The following is a 22,297-nucleotide window of genomic DNA, read 5'->3' as shown; positions in this document are numbered from 1 at the left end:
GCAATGAAAATGGCCACCTCCTGTACTTAATTTAGCCTACCAACTGACGTAAAGATTAAAGTCTACAGGATGACTGAGGCATTAGTGTCAACAGCTGGCACTTACCTCATCTAGTCTGTCATTATATCTAGTCATTATTAAGCATCAGATCTTAGGAATTCTCTCACTAGCTTATCATTTTGAGGAATTTAGGAGGAAATGAGAGGTGGTGTCCCTGACTGCCTGTAAACAGTCATTCCAGTCATATAAATGCCTTTCACAACAATATCACTGTATTGACAGGTTAGTCATGACACAAAAATAGACATTCAACTAAAACAATTAAACACTCTGAACGTTTGCCTTCTTGATAAGCATTTAAAAAAGTTGTCCACTCCCTGACACACCAACTCATTCTTTATTATTTACTATTTTACACATTTTGAAGCAAAAGTATAGTAATCAAAATGGTGAAATATCACAAACAGAAGGGAATGTAAATTAAATCAAAACAATTTTATAATTAATTTTCTTTAAAAGCTGTCATCTTTTGCCTTCTACATTTTTCCAGCCAGCTTCATAAGCAATTTGTTATGTGGGTTAACTTGTCCATCAAAAAGGTGGAATTAAATTTTTAGAGTTTTTATATCCAGCTGGTTAGCATGTGAGAACTGAAAGAAATTGGCACAGCAGACACATGATCTTCCTCAATAGCAAACGCAAGCTGATGCACAAACAACGCAAGCTACAAACAGCCTTTCATAAATTGACTTGCTGATTCACCATCTAGGCCTACAACAATTAATCATTTGGAAAATTTGCAGACACACTTTATAAACAGTCATTCCTCAATGCCTGGGAATAGCATCATTTGTAAACAAGTGTTTGTGATGTTTTCTAAAGCAGCACAACTTTTGAAACTCACAATTCAAAAAGGGTCCAAGTCAAGACTCAGCAAACAAACAGTGTCTTGCGGCTCTATTTTGTGTAAAGCAGCTTTAAATTCATTAAACGTATAAAACTCTCAACTTGGCAGATGTCTGGTATAGCCATGAAAAGTGGTTTCAAGAGAACATTGATACCATCTTGATTCACAGACTGGTCATGAACAGTGAATATTTGTACATTTTGTGCCCAAGTTAATGTCCCACGAGAATAAAATATTACTGGCCACTCGAACCTTTGATGTAATGTCATGAAGCACGTCAGATGAAGAGCTTCTGGCTTTTAGCAAAAGCATGGGTTTCGAATAATGTTTTGAGGATCTGTTTTGACAACGAAAAGACCAAAAGTCTGTCACTATGATGTGTTCTGTTGTAGTTACTATCCCTGTGTGTGTGTGTGTGTGTGTGTGTGTGTGTGTGTGTGTGTGTGTGTGTGTGTGTGTGTGTGTGTGTGTGTGTGTGTGTGTGTGTGTGTGTGTGTGTGTGTGTGTGTGTGTGTGTGTGTGTGTGTGTGTGTGTGTGTGTGTGTGTGTGTGTGTGTGTGTGTGTGTGTGTGTGTGTGTGTGAGGCATCTGAGCTCAGTGGTAAAGTCCATGACAGCATGGAGAATGATGCAGTCCGTCGCTGACAGCTGCTTGCTACTGATAACGTCACGCACACAGTTCAGTGTCAAAAGAACACAGACATTACAGATGGTCCCCAAACACACACCTGCTCACACAACACAAACTGTTCACTTATATATGGCATTTATGAAGAACACATGTAAATGTGATGCTGCTGCTTGGATGGATGTCACAACAAGCAGCCAGGAAGTCATATGCCACACACACACAAAAAAGAGAAGAAAGCACGGTTTTACGGAGAAATTGTGGCACACATATTCTATCAACATCTCACTAAGAAAAACATATACTTTGCACATTCTTCACATGCAAGCATATATCCTTTCAATAAACTATTTTCAACCTCTTATTATACAGGGTAATAGATCTGCCAAAAATTTCACTGTCAGCAAATGTGGTACCATAACCTTCCCAGTCTAAAACTGTACATCAATGAGGCTGAATATCACAGTGGATTCCCACAGTTGTGTTCTTGAGAGAGATGAAGAATGACACAAGAAAAGAAGTGAGGGTAGATGGGCAAAATATTAAGAAATATATAAAACAGGGATATTCTGAAAATAAAATGACACAAACATACCACCAAAAGATCTGTGTGTTCCTCTGATGCTCTTACATGCAGGGTAAACCAACAGAGACTAAAGCAAACAGCTACTGTTAAACCTATAAGATCACATCATGAAACATCACTGAGGGGAAGTCCAAAACACATGGAGAGTTCAGATGCAATAGCCTCTAAGTGCCATCTGAAATTTTCTTCTAGAATGATCATTTTTATCAAGCTCGTATATTTAAGTTCAGCAATCGGACGGATCATTCTAGGTTCGTCTGAGGATAAGCGAGTGACAAAACCAAATATGACAGAGGACACAGAATCCTTGAGAGAAACTGTGACTTGGCACATTCTTCATGTCACACTGAATGAGATTATTCTCTCAAGGCCTCTCCCTCTTTTTCTGCATTAACAGGACTGCTCAAACTCAAGACAAGTACAAGATATTTGCAATGTCTCTAACGTTAAACTTTAAGACAAAAATGTAGTGATTTAGTATAACTGATCTTCACACAGCAGACTCAGGTCAAGAACACCATTTAGACAGGGGCTTTGGGATAAAGATATTACAGTGATACCCATACAGCCCAACATATCAAGACAATAACAGTTAAAGGCCATCCTTTCAGTTTACCCTGAGTCAAAGATATGAGATCAGCATTATGGGAAGAATTCCTCCAGACATGTTGTATTAGTCAGGCTGTCCTGCAGCACTGTGACAAAGGGTGCTCCAGGAGTCAAGCCCATTGTATGAGGGTTTCAGCACAGGAAGCCATTATGGGCCGGAAACGGAAACGTGGGGAAGAGTGACAAGGGAAGACAACAGACATCACAACAGCCTGAAAACACAGAGCACTACTAATTTAGGCCAGTGGGATCAGACATTTACAAAGACAATGACATAAACTGATCATCATTCACAGTGGCCCTGTCCCAAATGGCACCCTAAACACTCGCGGTCTTTCTACAAGTCCGCACTTTCATGACAGAACGCCACTTTGACTGTCGGCAGACTCGGCACCCTGGGAAACCCTACGGTCTCATGGACTTAACGGACACGCGCACGCAGCAGCCATTGTAAGTCCACAAGACTGAAAGCGCATAAGTGTGCCATTTGGGACAGGGCCAGTGTCTACACTGAAAGCACTAATGCTGCACGTCACCTCAAAATTAGATCCTCAATAATGGTCCAATCAGCTGGAAATCGAGGCTAGATAAAAGCAAAAGAGGTTTTTCATTTTTTCCTACTTTATTTTACAATAGAAATTCCTTGTAAAAATTGCCTTAGTATTTTAGAAGAGCAAGTAACCATTTTCAGCACGGTTTTCCTAACAAATAAAGTTCAACAAAATAGAACATTTGCAAATAAAATGTGTACCATTCAAAAGTTAGAGGTCAGTATGATTTAAGAAATTAATACTTGAGCAAGGACTCATTGATTGATCAAATGTAAACAGTAAAGACATTTATAAATGTAACAAAAGATTTACATTTCAAATAAATTCTGTTCTTTTGAACTTTATATTCATAAAAAAAATGAATCCTTAAAAAAAAAATAGTAGCACAACTGTTTTCAACACTGATAAGAATTTTTGAGCACCAATTCAACTTATTAGAATGATTTCTGAAGGATCATGTGACACTGAAGACTGTTTTTGCCATCACAGGAATATATATTTTTTTTTTTAAAGAAATGAGTTATTTGTAAATATTACTGTTTTTACTGTATTTTGATCAACATAAATGCAGCCTTGGTGAGCATAAGAGACTTATTTTTCCAAAAATAAAAACCACCATATTACATAAACACAAGTATGCACGTTTTGGTTCCCTCGATTGGGCAATCAGAGGAAAACAATCAGATAGGGAGTGCTTCATGTAAATACATCATATGGACCACGTTGGCTTCCACAAAAGCGCCTTCTTCAGCATTCTAGTTTTGCTATACTAATTATCTTTTCAAATCAGGCTAAGCACTTGTTAAACACGAAGATCAACCTCAATAATATGAATGTAGCATAACAAAATGTTCCCAACAGGTTACTGAAGGCTTGACATTTGAATGAAGACAAAACACTGCCAAACAAAATTTCTTGCCAAACACACCAGTGCTATTCTCAGTGGCAGTCTTGCAAGACTATGGAAATAATCTTCTACCTCAGTTAACCCCCATTCATATGTTTTCTCAGGGCCTGCTCCTCTGAAAGTTGATATGCTGTAGTGTGGTGGTTCCTTATACTGCTCTATTCCAGAATAGAAAGTGATGTAGGCATCCAAACAGGATGTTTTTAAAGCAACAGACACAAAGATGCAATATATTCAGTCTTAGTTGCCGTGAAGATTATGTTTTATAACATCAGTGGGAGTGTAAACTAAACCTGAACATCTGAAAAAGCTTCCATCCCAGGGCAGGTCAAAGGTTAACACTGCAGGTCAAAACAATGGCAGTACAGAAACTCTCTGTTTGACCGGTTTACACATGCCATCCTGACTGCAGTTAACCAAATAAACTTCGGACAAAAGAATGGACAAAAGAAATGCACTTTGACTAAAAAAATGACAGGGGTGAAGGTTTCCAATGGAGAGTTTAATGAGCCCGTGAAGACCAGTTAAGCAGACCTTTTAGCAGTGCCACAACAAAAGGTCGTAGGTTAGACATTTAGGGTCTGTTTACACGATGCTGTTTTCAACTAAAAAAGTCGTTAATTTACTCGACTACAGCGTTTTGGTGGCCTGAAAACGCTAACTTTTGAAAACGGGTATCAAAGTGCAAGTTTTTGAAATCTCTGTGTAAACTACAAAAACGTGAATCTGTTTTTAGTCGTTTTCACAGATCCGTGTTTTGATAACGTTGTCATCTGTGATCAGTTTTTAGCACATCCTTGTTGTGTAAACTTCCCCTTAATAGCTTTTGGTTACCTGATCGCAGTCCATTTAAAAGACAGAACCTGTACAGCCTTATAAGGGCAAACTAGAAAAACACTCTTTCTCTTTTCTGATCTGCATCAGTAGAAAACATGCATATACAGAGCACATTGCCAAAAAGAGTAATCTAAATTATTCCCAGAATCTACGACCATGTTCAAGACATCATCACCAGTAAATGAGACCACAAAAGCAAATTATGCTTAGTTTAACAAGAGACATCTGCTACAGTACAACCTAAATTCATTAAACTTTAAAATTTAGTGCTTAATAGTTACTGATCCCTGACTATTACAATAATTCCTAAACTGGGAAGGTTTACTATTATTAAAATGTGACTGGTATGCTAAATGATAGACTTTTACCCAGCTGATTCAACCGTCACATTATCAACATCATGTGTTAAGCTTAGAGCTCTGTAAATAAGTATTTTGCGCATTGCCCTCTTTGTCCACCAGCCAAAGAACTGTGCTGTTGTTGGGTATCTGTGTCCACTTAAGTTCACATGAACAGATCTTTATCACTCACTGCCTTCTGTGACTTCAAACCCCACTTATTGCAGTAGGGATCTTGGCCTCTGTTGTAAGAGCAACAACGTGCATGCCCTAAATCCAGTGGATGAAACGCTAATGACTTAAAACTGACGCCAGGTGTGATCAGACATAAAAACACACAAGAAAGGTCATGAGTGTAACCACTAACTAGTATATATATATAGAGAGAGAGAGAGGGATAGTCTGGGGACTAAATATTTCATTGTGTCCATAATGTTCTCATCTCTTTAAAATAACACGGCACATACTAATAAAAAGCCCTATTTACAGAACTTATTTGGTCAAAGGGCTGCTGTGAATGTTGAGCCAAGAGCACCACAGCATGAAATAATTCTGTCACTGCTGCCAATACATTAAGTTGGTGATAAGGATTGACCCCATTAATGAACTTGTGACAACAGCCAAGTGTGCCTGGCACCTTACACAAAGCGAGAGGGTGGAAAGAAAAGGCACAAATATCCTTATACTGACTGAAGATAAGCTTAAAACACTGTTAAATGTTTTTCAATTTGACATGATTTGCTTAATGGTTCCATGTTTGCAGGCTTTACTTAGCATGCAAACATAATAGTTTACATTTACATTCATTTATGCATTTGGCAGACATTTTATCCAAAGCAACTTGCTTCAGCTTTAGGCAGTTTCCCTGGCAATCTAACCATTTATCTTGGTGTTTTGCTACCTACATCTACAATTCATTTTTCACAAACAAAGATAAATATTCATTGAAATATCCACAAAACTGTGAATTATACATACTTGCTGAGTATCCATACTGTCTAAATGGAAATGCATGATATGCACATCTCTACATCACTCTACAAACTCTCTACATCTGCATAAACGTGCTAGCCTGAGGTGGATGTTCTGAAGTTTCACATAAGTCAAAATCTGCATACAATAGAAAGACTCTTTCTGCAAAAACACTGTTTTGACCATTTGGGCATGTGTTTCCTCACATCAAAGATGTGATGGAGGAAAATTGTAGCTACATGACAATTTAGGAGATCTCCCTCAAGTCCATATTAACAGTTGTAAATTCACATTGTTTCACGTTATCTTAAGTCAATTATTCAAACCAACCAACCAATAAACAAATCAAACAAAGAAACGAATAAATATTGTGAAATATTCAATATTCATAGATCAGGGATTCCAAAAACTTGGGTTTGTGACTTGATAAAAAGCTAGTAATTACATCATAAAAGTTTGGGAAATTCCTGGTACCATTGGACAAATACTTGTAAACTCTGACATACACAGATGCAGGATTTCCTGGGCTAATGACTCCTAGTACATCCACCGGACTCCTGCCAAATCCTGATCCAGATTTGACACCAGCACCGGCTCGCAAAAAAATATCACGACACCAGTATTATGGAAGAATTTCACTAGGTATGAAGCTTGTGATCTAAATGAGTCACCAAGGGTATGAGGAGTCCCCAGAGAGATGCCAACACAGTAATGTGAAATGCTTCAGGGGTGAGTGTGATGCTTTAGATAGAGTCTATCAATAGGATGAGGAACACAAGGCAAAAAAAATATGTCACAGAGAGAGATCAAGCTTTAATGGTCATAAACAGAGGGGGGAAAGAGATGGGGAGCTAAAATTGGATTTGCAGTATCATGGAAAAATGTTCCAGAGTTTTGCAGACTTAGGTAACCCACAGTACATGTATTGGCACATTAGCTTCTGATTAGCCTGAAAGAAAAAAAATTTAATCTGGAACATGGAGTACTTGCAGGCATACAGCATTGTATCTCTGCACAGAAACAGTTTATAAACAGACTCCAAAAGGATGCCTGCGGGTCCGGCTAAACCACCCTCATATCCCGGTGGACCAAACAATTGCCAGCCATGCTTAGAAAACCAGTTCAGAGCAATGGAGGAGGTGGGGGTGTAAGAGTCTGGGGTGAATAACATTTCAATTTAACCCCCACAAAAAAGATTATTTTTCTCATCCAATTGTAACTACATACATTAGTCTTGAAAAAAGTAAATATATCCATTTATGAACTGCTACAGTGAAGTCAGTTCAATGGAAAGGACATTTGGAATAGATGTCAATGAACTTGTAAAAAAACTTGTAAGAGCTCCAGATTATAACCTTTTCTTTCAGAGCACACAATATGACAGCCAACAAGTCTGAACAAGGAGCTCACATGCAGAAATCAGAGACAGGCTTACAGTTTGCCTTTGATATCAGGGTTCCCACACCTTTTGACAAAAATCATTTATTCGTCCTCATTCTTTAAAAGATATTTTAAAGAATGTTTCAACCATTTTTAATCCATTTAATATCCAGCACAAAAATGGACCCCACTGACATTTTTGGGTTCACTACTCCTTTTAAGTGCACTAAAAAGATGTCGATTCCATAAAGATTTAACTAATTTCCATGACCTTTCCAGGCCTGGGATGTCCCTGATAATTCCAGGTTTCCCATGACTGTGGGAAGCCTGCAGTATGGAGACACATGGATTTGAAGCAGATCAGCCAACAACAGTTTAGTTAGATCCAGAAGTCACTGTGCTACTTCCATCTACAGCTTAAATATTTAACTCTCTCCAGCTCACACAAAACAAGATTTTATAGGTATTTAAGTGGGTTAAGAGTGTGCAGGGAGGGTGGCATCAAATTAAAAGTAAACACAGCTGTCTTGTTTTAGCACAATGTAGTACATGTCAAGGTTTGAAACAGCACTTGAAGTGATTAAATAAAATGTTTACTTGAATATGAACATGACCTGTGGGTCATGTTCACGTGTCTGTGCAAGGGACAGGGGCCTGTAGAGGTGTTAGAGAATGAATGCTAATGACGGACGTATGGTTGGCTTTGCTAAAATTTGAACAGTATGTGCTGCTGACCAGCCTCACATAAACAGAGTAAGAAATAGAAGCCTGAGGCCTTAGGGATGACCTATCTGCAGCATGGCATTTCCTGTTGCCCAATTTAAATGACACTGTTCCTCCTACTGACGATTACTTGGGAAACACTTAAAAAACACCACAGCCCTTTTCTGAGCTTACGGCTATACAGGAGCTTTATCAAAAGAGATTATTCTGAACGATTCGAATTAAATTAAAAGTAAAGTGCACATGAAGCTAATTATTGTTTTTATCTGGATGGACATCACAATCTATTATTTGGCAATGTATTGTTGCTTCAATATTACACATGCAGTTTATCAAGCATTAAACAAACTGCATGTATTACATATATCTGCATATTTTGTCTGAAACCAGAAATCCAAAAAGGGCTATTTAAAGCAGTACCAACCTTTTATTTTTATCCCCATTATCCACAGCAATATAATAAGGCCCTATGACTTTTCCATTTTTTTTCCATGATTGATAAGGATTAAGAATACATTTATAATATGGTTTTTTATATACTATTTACTCACAACTTCTACTCGATAAAATATATTAAATATGGCATAACTGAAAAAAAATATATATAATCAATATAAAATGCCCACTGAGTTATAAGACTTAATTTACATGACTTTCCGAGGTCTAGATATCACACTTAAATATCCAGGTATTTCAATACAGTGAGAATCCGATTTTTCAACAACAAAAAAAAAACAGTTGTTGAGATGGTGAATTAAAATGAGAAATATATAAATTTTTTAGTTGTTTTGTCTCAATTTTAATGCTCATTTAGTCCCATTTTAAATCATTGTAATTAATTTTTAGGCCACCTTAAAAGTTTGTCCCGGTTTTTTTTTTTTTTTTTTTTTTTAACAAGTTGAGAACCACTGACCCCAAAGCTAAAGCAGATTCAATTATTTTGTTATACAATTTGTACAAAAGTGCGCAAACTATGACCATTACAGTACTCTCCAGCTCAAAACCGTCTTTAAAAATTACAAAACTTGATGTACGGCATACCATAATAAATAAAATATGGCAAGAACCTGAAAGCTGAGGGTTCTGAGAAAAGCTTTGAACTTTTACTAGCAGACAGCAAAAAAAAAAAAAAAAAAAAAAAAAAAAAAACACTTGATTGAGTACAGGATATGATGAATTACATTGTTTTGTGAGAACCTGTGCAAAGTGCTATTTCTTTCTTTCCACTTACAACATTTGAATTCCTCTTTAGAGGGAAGTATTTCATGATTCAAACATGACTATTATATGCAGGATGCAGGATGCAGCATCAGCTTATTTCTAAACCAACAGGAAAACAGAGGGAGATAAAGGCTGTCTTCGCCCCCCACCCCCACAATCTTTGTGTCTGTTTAATAAAGGAGCAGAAGCACTTATTTGAGCAACAATGAGCACATTAGATATTGATGAGCCTCTGTGGAGTTATAAATCTGAATGAACATTTAACACACTCCTTCAGATACCCGGGAAGTAACTCAACAGATTATTTTGTTTCCATAAATTATGTCTGCACCAGAGAGCAACAGAGGACACATCTGATACTGAATGGAAAGGAACACAGTGTTCTGACATAGAAAAAGAGAGAACTTGCTGGAGATCAGGAGGAGTATGAAAAACACACGGTTGATAAAGTCAAATTCACACTTAAAAAAAAAAGTGAATTATGTAAAAGTGGAAAAGCAAGCCGTGATTCAGCGAATCATCATTCAAAAACATCACTGGAGGAGGAGCAGCACACGCAACCTAAAGACCCATTCATATGCATAGTTTTGTTAAAGATCAAGCATAACTTTGAAGACAAAGAAACATTTCTCTAGACATTACTAAAGTGACAAGCCATTTCCAGTTCCAACAGAAAAAATAAAAAACAGCCATGACTAATAATAATAATAATAAAGTGCTTCATTAAAATGCTGGATCTCAGTAAAATCAGCCACTATTTTTACTCTTACCTGATTGGCTGGGCCAGCTGGCACTGAAAACATCAATAGAGCAAATCAAGAGCCAAAGTCATGTGACCATGCAGTCACAGCGAGCACTGGAACGAAGCCTGGCCATTTGTTTGTAACAAGTGAGTGAAAGTGCGAGCACAGTTTGACTCAATTAATCAAACTGAAAGTATGCCAGACACTACAACTGCTCTGTGGTGGTTGGACTGAGCGGAATGAAGTTCTCTTTGATTTAAAACCGATCCAAATGTTATTACAAAGGTTGTTTAAAAAAAACTGAACATTTCAAAGAATTTCTGAATTTTTATATTTAAGCAGTCAATATAACATGGAACGGAAAAACAGATCTGGAAAGAAAAACACTTCATGCAGAGACACTATCAAAACAATCAGGCAATGTGACTAAAATTCCTAAACATTCCACATGACATTCCTGACAACACAATTAAGCTGCAAGGACTCAGCATTACCTCAATTATTACAACACAGTTGTAGATTAGAAATAGAAATCTATCATGTAAAACTGCAAAATATATATATTGTGCATGAGCACAAAAGCAATTCCACAGATTAATGGATAACACACAGCACACCATGAGAGCCAGTTGAGAGTGTTGTGTAGTGTGTAGCATACAGTGACCCAAAAACCCAGGGCTGAACCGGTCTGTCCTGTCTTGAGGTATGTTACTCTCTTTGAGTCACTCAAACAAACACACACACACACACACACACACACACACACACACACACACACACCCCCTTTCAGTAGAAAAATAAATCAGGATAATGTCATACAAGACAAGACTTGCATTCAGACAGAAAGAGGGGACATGGGTGTTTCCTTGTTTGAGCCTACTCTTCTGTTCACCTTGTGTCAAATATTTTCTGCCTCAAAAAAAAAACAAAAAAAAAAAACAATCACTTACCTAAATAAGAAAAAAAATTTAGCAAAGGAAAGTTTACACCGTCTTATGAAACTTGCCAACTCGCAGTGCAGATAGCTATGTTGATTATAACTGGATTGTTCTGGTTTGGTCACATTGATTGGCTGTCATTCATTCTGCAATTTCTATGCATCTCTGGAGAGGGAACACTCACAATGGTATTTATTTAACTACATCCTGGACATCAGAATTTAGATTCCAACTTATCAGTTCACACCTGGGGCTGTACTACTGAAACTGAAAAGGTCTATTTCAGGTTGTATTACTGTCTGTTTCCTCATTGAAATTACCACGATTACTAAACAGATAGGATAGAATTCTGAGGGTGTTTTTTGTAAAACAGTCTCTGATGTTAACAGAGTTTAGTCAAGCTCCTGTTAGTCTTTAATGAGAGCAGACACACCATGTTTTGTCCCCAAGCTCTTTACTAAACCAAAAACTACATGAAAGTGTAAAGAATATCAGGACTGCCTTTGCTGTTATCATAAACCATTGTACCCCATGAACAAATTAACACATAAAATACAATTTATGTCCATTGTATTTACTATTTAATGGTCAGAGCAGATGCACAAGTGCTGTTTAACATATGCTATGGTAATGTTAGCTGGAATACAAGTACACGACTTTTAAAAACACTAGGCATCATACACTTGCCAACTTTGACACTTAATGAGAATCACACACTACCAGACTCTAATGAAAAAAAAAACTAATGCAGAGACATGCAGCATGTTTCTAGGAGATGCATGACAAATGAAAACAATGCATTCTAGTCTGAAGCAAACATTTCACAACATTTCTTCTCCCAGAATGGCTCTGATATTTGGCATCTAGTGTTGACGCGTCCAAACTGAAAATTGGGACAAAAATCTGGGCAAAAGTCATGTAGTGTGCTCCAAATTTTCTGAAGAGACTTGATCACTTTAAATGATGAACAGATATAATTTAGGCTTTTATTTGGAAATTAACATTGATCAGATTCAGTGAACAAACAGAAGCTCAATCAAACCTGCTTGACGCGTGAGAACAAACCTCTTACTGAAGCTCAAACGTGCTGCGTAACACGAGAATGAACTCATTGGTTCTCGAATGTCAAGTGAACATGCTTGAGCTTCTGTTTACCACAACCGATATGTGTAGATGAATGTTTATATGTGAATAAAAGCCTAAGAGCAATTGTGTCTCCAGAGAAAATGGACTAAACTGCTCACTTCATATGGATTTTAGGATCTCTTTACGAACTTTTTGAAGCGTCAAAGTGATAGTTATGTAAACGGTCAATTAACGGATAGAAATCTCAGATTTCATTAAAATACCTTAATTTTTGTTTAGAAGATGAACTAAAGTTGTACAGATTTGGAACAACATAGGGGTGAATAAATGATGACAGAATTATAATTTTTGGGTGAACAAACCCTTTAAGTGTGGCACTTTTATGTTCATTACTTTAATAGATCCATGTTACAATGAGAAGCTAGAGCTCGCTGAAGGTGTCATTGAAGAATTTGAGGATATAGTTGTAATGATCCCAACTGAGGGGATAACCGAACAGGGATAATATCATTTCAGCATTTCTGGAGAATGTAGCCCATTTTTTCCTTCTCCAAGACAAACTAAACCAACAGCCAGAGTGGAAAGCCAGGGATGACGTACTTGCCACCTCAGCAAAACACATACAAACGCTGAAATGAGCGCGCAAATAATCTGTCACGTTCATCAAGGCGTATTATTGTGCACATAGTCTTACCTAGGATGGAATGAACCCGCACTGACAGCTGCGTACGGAGAATCAAGATGGGCTTTTTGCCTTTTCTGTAGAAAGAAGAAAAATTAAGCAAACTCAATAACATTCATTCACATAAACGACCAGTTTATACTTCTCATCAGCATTCTAGGCAAGTTCTATTCACCTGAATTATTTCACTACTTGAATAATAATGCAGATGGAGCAAAGTACATTTAAAACATATTCTGAATTGGTCATTATTCCAGTTGCAGACGCATACACTTTACTGAAGGTTGACTGGAGACATAGAGTCAGAAAGAGAGAATATGGGTCAGAAGGGATTAAGGTATGGAAAGAGAGAGTAAACAGGCATGGAAACTATGCATCAAGGGTGTTCGTGGCTAAAAATGGACTGCTCCAAGTCTTACGTTTTCTGCACAATCTTCTGTGTGGTTCATACGCCCAGTCACAAAGACACTTAAAGATGAACACACACTCCAGTTTTGTCTTCTATTTTCCAAGTGCTGCTGCTTCAAATGACGCGTTTCCTGTTGTCAGTTTCAGTGAACCTGAAGGAGCTCTGGCTACAATTTTGCCAGCTTACAAATACATACACACCGTGTATGCTTTAAACACATGCACCCACAAATGCAAACACTGTGCAATTTAGAAAAAATATGACCACCCAATTAAAAATACTGATGGCATTTTCACTGGCATGGAGCAGCTACTAGTCCGCCTTCAACAAGTCGCTTTTTGTAATATCCCGACAATTGTATCCCTTAGACTTGAGAGGTGTAGGTGAGTGACATATACACTGGCTACATCATCTCTTGAGATTGAGTGCATGACAGAGCTGAACATGATTTTAACAGATTTAGCAGTGGTCTCAATCTTAAAGGTATAGGCTAGCGGAGGATTTTCCCGAATTTTAGAAAAGAACCGCCCTCTCCACTTTTTGAAAAAATGCACATGCGCAACACTCTACCTGCTCCCGAGAGGGAACGCCTATTAAACGTGTGCACGAGAGAGCATGCACGAGCTAATCATAGCTTACATTAACTTTTACTAGCAGTGATTTTAAATGGATTTCTCCAAATAGCATGCCAAACTCTACCTGTCAAGAAACTTTGCGACTGAGGCATCAGTGGGAAGCCCAACCTGTGTTTTGAGCGCACGCCATCGTGTGAATCGTGTGCACGAGCACGTACGACGGCCTTACGTAAACATATCACCAGAATGATTGACACTTAGGAGGACCAATAGTCTTGATGATCCACCCGGAAAAAGAAAATCCTCCGCTATACCTTTAAAGCTACACTGTGTAAGATTTTCTCCCATCTAGCAGTGAAATTGTATATGACTACCAACTGAATATTACTTTCTAAGCCCCTCCCATTCCGAGGGCGTTTTAACGCCTACGGTGGCCGTATTATTCCAGTCGCGAGTAATCTCCCCCTCGCATTCGTCACGGTGCCACTGAGTGTAAAAGCGCGAAAGGCGAAGCTTGAATTTCCAGGTATGTCCCTCTTTGGCTAATGTATTTTCAAGATGGAGGCGCAACATGGCTGCCGCCATTCGAGCGACTCGCTCGTATGTATTTTGAATGGCAGAATCTGCGCTTACGAGAATGCTTGATTACCGGTAGTTGGTGGAAGTAATTACACATGAATGAGTGTTTTTTTTTTACTAAGAATCAACTTAAAAAATGACAGTGTAGCTTTAAAAAAAATCTTAACTCATGCTGAATCAGTTCTTGATAAAATACAATAATGTTCAAAAGTTTGAGTTCAGTAAGATAAATATTACAAAATATTTTTCTATTTAAAATTGTTCTATTAATATTTCCTGTAATGTCAAAGCTGGATTTTTTTTTTGGCATCATTACTCCAGTCTTCAGTGTCACATGATCCTTCAGAAATCATTCTAATAGGATGATTTGCTGCTCAAAACACATTCATTATTATTATGAATATTGAAAACAGTTGTGCTGCTTAATACATTTGTGGAAACCATAAAACATTTGGTAACACTTAATCTTACAGTGTCATTACATGTTACATGTAATTACTGTAATAAAAACAGTAAATTATGCATAATTACATACAATAGTAAATATATGTTGTTGATGCTAATATTACTAACTTCTTATGTATAACTACACTGTAACAAGGACACATTTAAATAAAGTGTAACCAAAGATTTTTTTTTCAGGATTTTTTGAGGAATAGAAACATTTATTTATTTTTATTTATATATATTTTTTAACATTATAAATGTCTTTACGGTCACTTTTGATCAATTTAATGTATCGTTGCTGAATAAAAGTACTAAATAAAATAATGTCTTTCCAAAAAACTGACCCCAAGCTTTTGAGTGGAATGGAGTGTATGCTTTTACATTTACTTCACATTACTCTTTAGAAATACAGCACTCCGGTTTTAAACTGGTTCTCCATAGCAAGATTGAACAAATCTGGAAAAAAATCTGCAATAAGTATTACAGTGCCAAAGTTATGCAATACTTCAGTTTGAGCTGACTCAGAGTTCTAGATCTGCGGTTTAGTGTTTTTGCTCTATTCAGTGTATTCTGAGACGGCCAGTCTAAGCTGTGGTCAGCACACTCACTGCAATGCTGGCTCTGCCTGTGTGAAATCACTCATGCCTTTGGTGTGTCACATGACTGTGTGTTACCAAGCAACGCTAGTAAATGATTTAGTGAAACTGATACCTGTCATAATTAGGTAAGGCCGAACATTCAGGGGGGTCATGGACGTTCTACATAAGAGCTTGGCACGGTTTAAACAGTATAAATGAATATTAAATAAGCATTAATATCAAATTAGTGCTTTTAGTCCAGCCATTGTTTATGGTTTAGCCAATACACACATTTATTCAAGCATGTCCAAACAAAGTCAAACATCTTTATAAATTACCCTGTTATTTATATATTAAATGACTTAAAATCAGTCTTCTTAAACATCAATGTGTAAACCACGCTAGGGCCATTTTCTTCAAGCTGTACTGTCACAGTACCAGTAGTACCATCCCTCTTAAGTGTCATGGTACATCCCAAAAACTGTTACACGGTGTACACCTGTGTAGATTTTATTTCATCAGCATTTTGAGCATGACTGAGCATTTAACAATGTCAGAAAAGCGTATCCTTAATGAGACATCAAATACTTATTCAAAAGTTGTAATGGTTTTATGGACATCAAACAGACATTTAGCTGCTATCAGATGAAAATTCATGGTAAAATTAGTCATTGTTACAAAACAAAAAACACAAAATGGGGGAATTCCTCAGCTATACTATCAAAGACTAAACACAAACACAGAGAGAACAGAGTTATCGGTGCATTTCCTGACCACAACAGAATCAGCAGCGAGGTTTCAATTCTGTTCCTTCCGGTCAGAGGAACAAATGGATGGATGTGTAGAGACTGAGGCCTACAAACATCATAGAAATGTTCTTGATTTTACTTTGTTCTGCCAGACGCACATCCTTAACAATGGCAGGCTAAAATAATGTTTTTCGTCTAATACTGAAATAAGGTTGGATTAAAAATATACATAAACAAACTGAACAATCTGTCCTTTAGCTGAGGAAAGTTGAGCATTTCACCTACACTAGAGAGACAAAGACCGAGCCGGAGGTAGAAAGGGAGCAAGAGAAGAAAATTAATCAGTGTGTCTCTGTTACTCACAACTTACAGCAGTGCACACTGCTTATTTATATAAAAACAACCTCTAATTCACCTCAGAAGAATTAAAGATTAAGTGAATTGGATACAGTTGTATGAACTAAAAACTGAATTTCAATCAATCTCCTGAACCAGCTGAAGGAAAATGTAAATGAATCTTGGGAGCTAAACAATAGTCTAATTAGTATGAAACAAAATAAACTGAACGCCCCTTTCTCACGCACAGACTAAATTAGACTAAAAGTACACTTTTGTGTAAGTATTTTACGAGGTGGTGATTTTGTATAGCAAATATGTACAATGTGATTTTTGAAAGAAAGTAAGCATGAAGGTCCACCACTAAACCTAACCATCATTGGGGCGCAAACAGAATGTACAAAAACTGGCAAATGAGACTCTACGAATTATCCAAAAATTCGCCAAACCGTAAAACAGTTACGAACAGCCATGCGTGTGTTGGCTGAAACCCATTCTCGTTCTTAAGTCATGTATCCCAAAGGGTGTGAATTTTATCAGCTGTACTTTCACAAACAGACAAGTTTCTAACTTATTCTATGGACCATGTTATTAAGAATTCATTTATAATCTCAAATATTAAAGATTTAATATCAGATCTACAAAGCCAGCATACAAATGTTCTACAGGACATGACCATCAAGATACTTGAGAATGCAAAGTCATGATTATAGTCTAATGACACCACCATGTAATAAAAAGACGACTAAATATAGCATTAGAGAGGGCAGTGCTGAAAACATCACTTGATGATAAACGTACAATGATATAAAGTCCTCAGAGGTCAAAATTGGATTAACATTTACATTGTTGCACATCCCAAAAAAAATAGGTAAATCAGTGGAGTGCTGCAAGCTTTTCTTATCCACTCTCTCTTCTAAACGCTCTATCATTATGCAGCCACGTTCCCAGCGTCTCTGACTAATGTTGTCCCTCTGGCCTCACTAAGAATATCTGTGTGTGAGTAAGTAACATTCACGTTATGAACAATTCTCCCAAATTTGGTTTTTGAATGTGACTAAGAACTCTGACTGACCCAAGAATGGAAATATTCCTTCACTTTTACGGAATTTTATGCTGTATTTCCTATTCATTAAAGGGGTGGTATAATGCCCTTTTCACAAGATGTAAAATAAGTCTCTGATGTCCCCAGAGTGTGTATGTGAAGTTTTAGCTCAAAATACCCAACAGATATTTTTAAATGGCATGTTAAAATTGTCACTTTTTGAGGCTGAGCAAAAACGCACCGTTTTTGTGTCTGTTCCTTTAAATGCAAATGAGCTGCTGCTCCTGGCACATGGGGGGCGGAGCTACAATGGCTTGTGTCTTGAAAATTACAAAAACTTTTAGTCTTTTATGTTCAAACTGGAGTCAGACAAAGATGGAGAGACTCAAGAAGTGACAACATGTAGACAACCTTTCTGAATGGTTAGTTGAATTTATGTAGCTTGTGTAGTTATCTTATAGTCATTGATTAGCATATTCTGTCATGATAATCTATAAATCGCGTTCCCCGGGGGCGGGGTTTATGTAAATTTTAGGGTTAGTGATGTCACTAACCCGAGAGGAATGTTGTGTAGTCCCTACCAGCCGTTTGTTGTAGCCCTTAAAAAGCAATTTCTTTAAAAGAAAATATCTCCCTTTGCTTTGAACTTTGAGTTTGACTTTGTCTGCAGATGTTGTTTATGCTCAAACAGCAACATTACACACTAACTAAAGTTAGAAAAAAGAAATCACAATCAATCACCCCTTTAAAACTAAGAAAGGTGAAAAGGAGGCAAACATGTTTAAGTCTTTGACGTAGAGACTAAGCCATGTCTAAAGTCTTTCAAGTCTAGGCTTAGATTTGTGACAAAAGACTAAGATTTGAGACAGAGTCAAGACTCATATACCTTTCGTTATTTTTTTAATTTTTAGTTTTATAAACTCTGTTGCTGAACAATACTTTGTTTCCAAGTATTTCCTTGATTATAATTAATTCTTCCCTGAACCAACGTATAGGAGTTTTTTTCATTATTATTTTTAAAATGAACAGTTTATTCATAAGTCAGCAAGGGAGGAGATTTAGAAAAAAAAAAATTGTCAACTTTTTTTCTTTCTGTAAATGCCACTATTGAACATTTATTTTTGTTTTCATGACAGAGTGAATGACAGGCTCCCTTTTATCTAAACAATTTTTTGAGAAAATGTTTTTGTAGACAAAAAGACTACAAGGCTTATAGTCCAACTGAAATCAAAATTGGCCCTATTTACTTTGTTAGCGCATATTACTAGTCTTGTGGTGAACAATTAATCCGTGCAAGTAAATTAATTTGTTTGCCGTCGTAATCTTTAATCAAAATCTGAAAAGTTACTTCCGCTCTGGAATGGCATTCCTTCTCTGATGATGTAGGTTTGACGGCTTGGGTTGGGAAACACTTAACCACTCCCCTCAAACCGTTAGTCTGCTATGAGTAGAGATGGAGAGGAGAAGCGCTAGAGTAAAACCCTGCACTCTGTTCAATATTCCTTTTCACTGGGAAATACGTCACAACACTGGAGAAAAGTTGTTTGCAACTTCCGGTTCACGCAGACTTTAAGGCTTCATAAGTCTCTATTTTGAAGTTGAAGGCCAGTCAGGCAAGTTAAGTCTCAGGTTATTTTTATTTTTTTGTTTTATATGCAAGTTTCCATCTCTGGGAAAAGTCAACCTAAGTAAGAGAGAAACAAAGTAAGAAAGAAAAATTAAGAGAGAAAGATGATTGGATGGCAAAATGTAAAGTCATTCTTACTCCACATCTTCATAGAGCTGCTCCAGATCATCTCTCTGTTCAGCAAGTGATGAATCCAGATCCAGATAGTTGCCATTAGAAGCCAGTTGCAGTGCACACTCCTCTAACTGAGAAAGAGACAGATGAACATCACTGCCTAACATGGTTTCATGACACACAACACGAACAGATGGCTGCTTCATATTAGACTCATGCTTTTTGAATGTGCAACTGGAAGATGATGAGTCCTTTTTCACATATTTTGATCTGACAAGATGCAAACTACACCACAAGTACAAAATAACAGTGAAAATCCAATCTCAAACATGTAACCCTGGAAACACATTCACATTATAAGCTTATGAAAATGCACTCATTCACAACAATCAGCCATCATTATCAGTCAGCTACTGCAAAAGAGAGGTTATTGTTCTCATATGGCAGTGTTTGATGCAGAGTCACATCTGAAGCTGTGCTGTAATAATGGGTTGATTGAGGAGCTGAGCTTATCTTCTGTTTACAGATTCCACCCTTTCCGCAAGCATCAACTCACTTTCCAGCTGCAGGCATTTCTGGAGCTCAAGCATTGGAGACTCTCTCGAAGAGTTGCTGGCTTACATTCACTAATATATAATCATCATGTGTTCTGGCCATTTCTATCTGATATCTAAGTGGCTGAATTGTTTACTTATTTTTTTAATAAGTCTTCCCATTAATGCCATCATCATCTTCATTCAGGCCGATTTGTGAATGAGCACGAATACAAGATGCGGGATTTACCAATCATAACCGATCATATCCAATCACAGCGCGATGGAGGCATTGCCTCCTCTTATGTCACTTTCCCCCACTAAACCCACCACACGCTTTGGGGGGTGGGGGGGGGGGGGTCTGTTAAAACTCAATGGGCTCAGGGGAGGCAAGAGAGACGTGGTGTCCCGCTGTAACTTTTGCGGGTGTCACTGTTGGACAGTGTTGCTTTAGAAAAACGAGTGACTTTTACACTTTTTAATGTCACATTTTGTAATATTTGCGTTGCTTTATTTGTAATAGGCAACCAATTCTTCCCTCATCCAGTTTTTTTTAGGAGAGACTGCCTCCTTGGAGGAAACGCCACTGATACAAACACACTTGGAAACACAGATCTCTGTGAAGTGGTTTAATGTGCATTGGATCAGCATGGATCTATTTTGTACACTATTTTAACGATACACATTGTCACTGTTCTACTTTCCTAGCAATGGTTAAAAAGTTGATCCAGTATCCATGAATAAAGGCAGGTGAATGAGGACTCACCTAGCCTAGAGATGTCCTTAAATGAGGACACTGACAATTTAATGACCATTGAAACATTGTACTACAATATGGGCATATTCAACGACTTTTTTCTTCTTCTTTTTTTCCAAGTATCAGAGGCACAAATACCACGTTTTTTGTTGTGCTGATGATAATTATTAGATACATTTAATAAACTTATGTGACAAATTTAACTAACTTCAATTAACAAAAACCTAGTATTTAACAGTCACATTTTGCGCGCGCAACCCTGATACCAGGAAAACATCTTAAACTATGGTAACAGTAAAAGAAGCAAACCTCCATGCAAAGTAAAAATCATATTTAGTTTGACCTTAATGTTTACGAACAGCATTTTTCCTCAAAAGCACTCAGATGTGTGCACTCCGACCCTACTCCCACCAGTACACCATAAACTCTCACACAGTACCAGGAGGTTGATCTATGGACTATTCATTCACATAATGAACCGAGCCCTTTCCAAATGATTATGAATACAAACATTAGTCATTAATTTGGCGTTACGCAGAGCTTTAATGCCTAAAATAGTCAACTTACACGCTGACACTTATCAGGCATTCGGCGCAGGTAAGCAGCAGCACCCCTTTATGAGGCAAATGAGGTTCACTGACCTTCAAAGGCGCTTCGAGCAGTTTGTGAACACCGGCGATCTGTTCGTTCAACGGCAAATGCTCGTTCAAGTCATACTGCGGAGGTCTGCGGGGCTCGGGGAAATTTGTGCACACAAATGGGTCTGAATCCTCCAGATATTGCACTCGACACGTTATTGTAGCCATTGTTCATCCGTGGTCACAAAGTCTAAAAGTTAAACTCGCTTTCCACCGCAGATTTCTGTTTGTTATAACAAGTCGCATAAAGGAGAAAAGCGACTGACCCACCACGCGCCACTGTCAACACTGAAGTGAAACTCGGGCTGTAGTCAAATTAAAGAGCAGAGCAATGACGTCATCAGGAAACAGGCCGAATGAACTTCAATGCTGAGTTCGGGAACACATTCTAGTACTCTACTTTTATGTCATAGAAAGATATGGTAAAAGTATTATAAAGAGTAGTATACTACTAGTATGCAGTTCTTAATAAAATACAAGGACTGATATGAGCTCAGCAGCTCACATGTATTATGTCACTCCACACAATTACTGAAGCAATAATAAAACATTTTAAAATGAGACTCCATAGCACGTTATATAGGGTATATTTCTTGACAACCTCACATGTTAATTTATTCAATATATATGCAAAAGTATTCAATGTGAGCAGGTACAGCGTACTGAACTGTAAAAAATGTGTTATAGCTCCATCTGCTGGTCAGATAAAGTTGTATTTGTGATGAGTCTGTTTGTGTGTTGAGTTCAAATTTCATGCAAAGAAAATGACTCATCACCAGCCAAAGGATACTCTCTCAATTACT

The 22,297-nt window shown here is 37.5% G+C and overlaps 1 protein-coding gene across 10 annotated transcripts in view; it reads right to left on the bottom strand.

Annotated features, from left to right (window-relative positions):
* The window catches only part of fhod1 (formin homology 2 domain containing 1), a 45,594-nt gene extending 23,810 nt beyond the window's left edge, over nucleotides 1–21,784 (bottom strand). For all 10 annotated transcript variants that reach the window (XM_079866581.1, XM_079866580.1, XM_079866585.1 and 7 more), the window contains exons 1-3: nucleotides 21,498–21,784; nucleotides 19,591–19,697; nucleotides 13,120–13,184 (exon numbers count right to left, since the gene is read on the bottom strand). In XM_079866581.1, the coding sequence (XP_079722707.1) occupies nucleotides 13,120–13,184; nucleotides 19,591–19,697; nucleotides 21,498–21,662 (337 nt within the window). In that variant the 5' untranslated portion in view covers nucleotides 21,663–21,784. The remainder of the gene's footprint in view (nucleotides 1–13,119; nucleotides 13,185–19,590; nucleotides 19,698–21,497) is intronic.
* Between the last annotated feature and the right edge of the window lie 513 nt (nucleotides 21,785–22,297).

Source organism: Squalius cephalus (genome assembly GCF_949319135.1).
Source record: "Squalius cephalus genome assembly, chromosome: 3".
In the NCBI taxonomy this organism is placed as follows: Eukaryota; Metazoa; Chordata; class Actinopteri; order Cypriniformes; family Leuciscidae; genus Squalius; species Squalius cephalus.
Note: the sequence above shows the minus strand (reverse complement) of the source record. Positions and strands in the feature narration are given on the sequence as shown.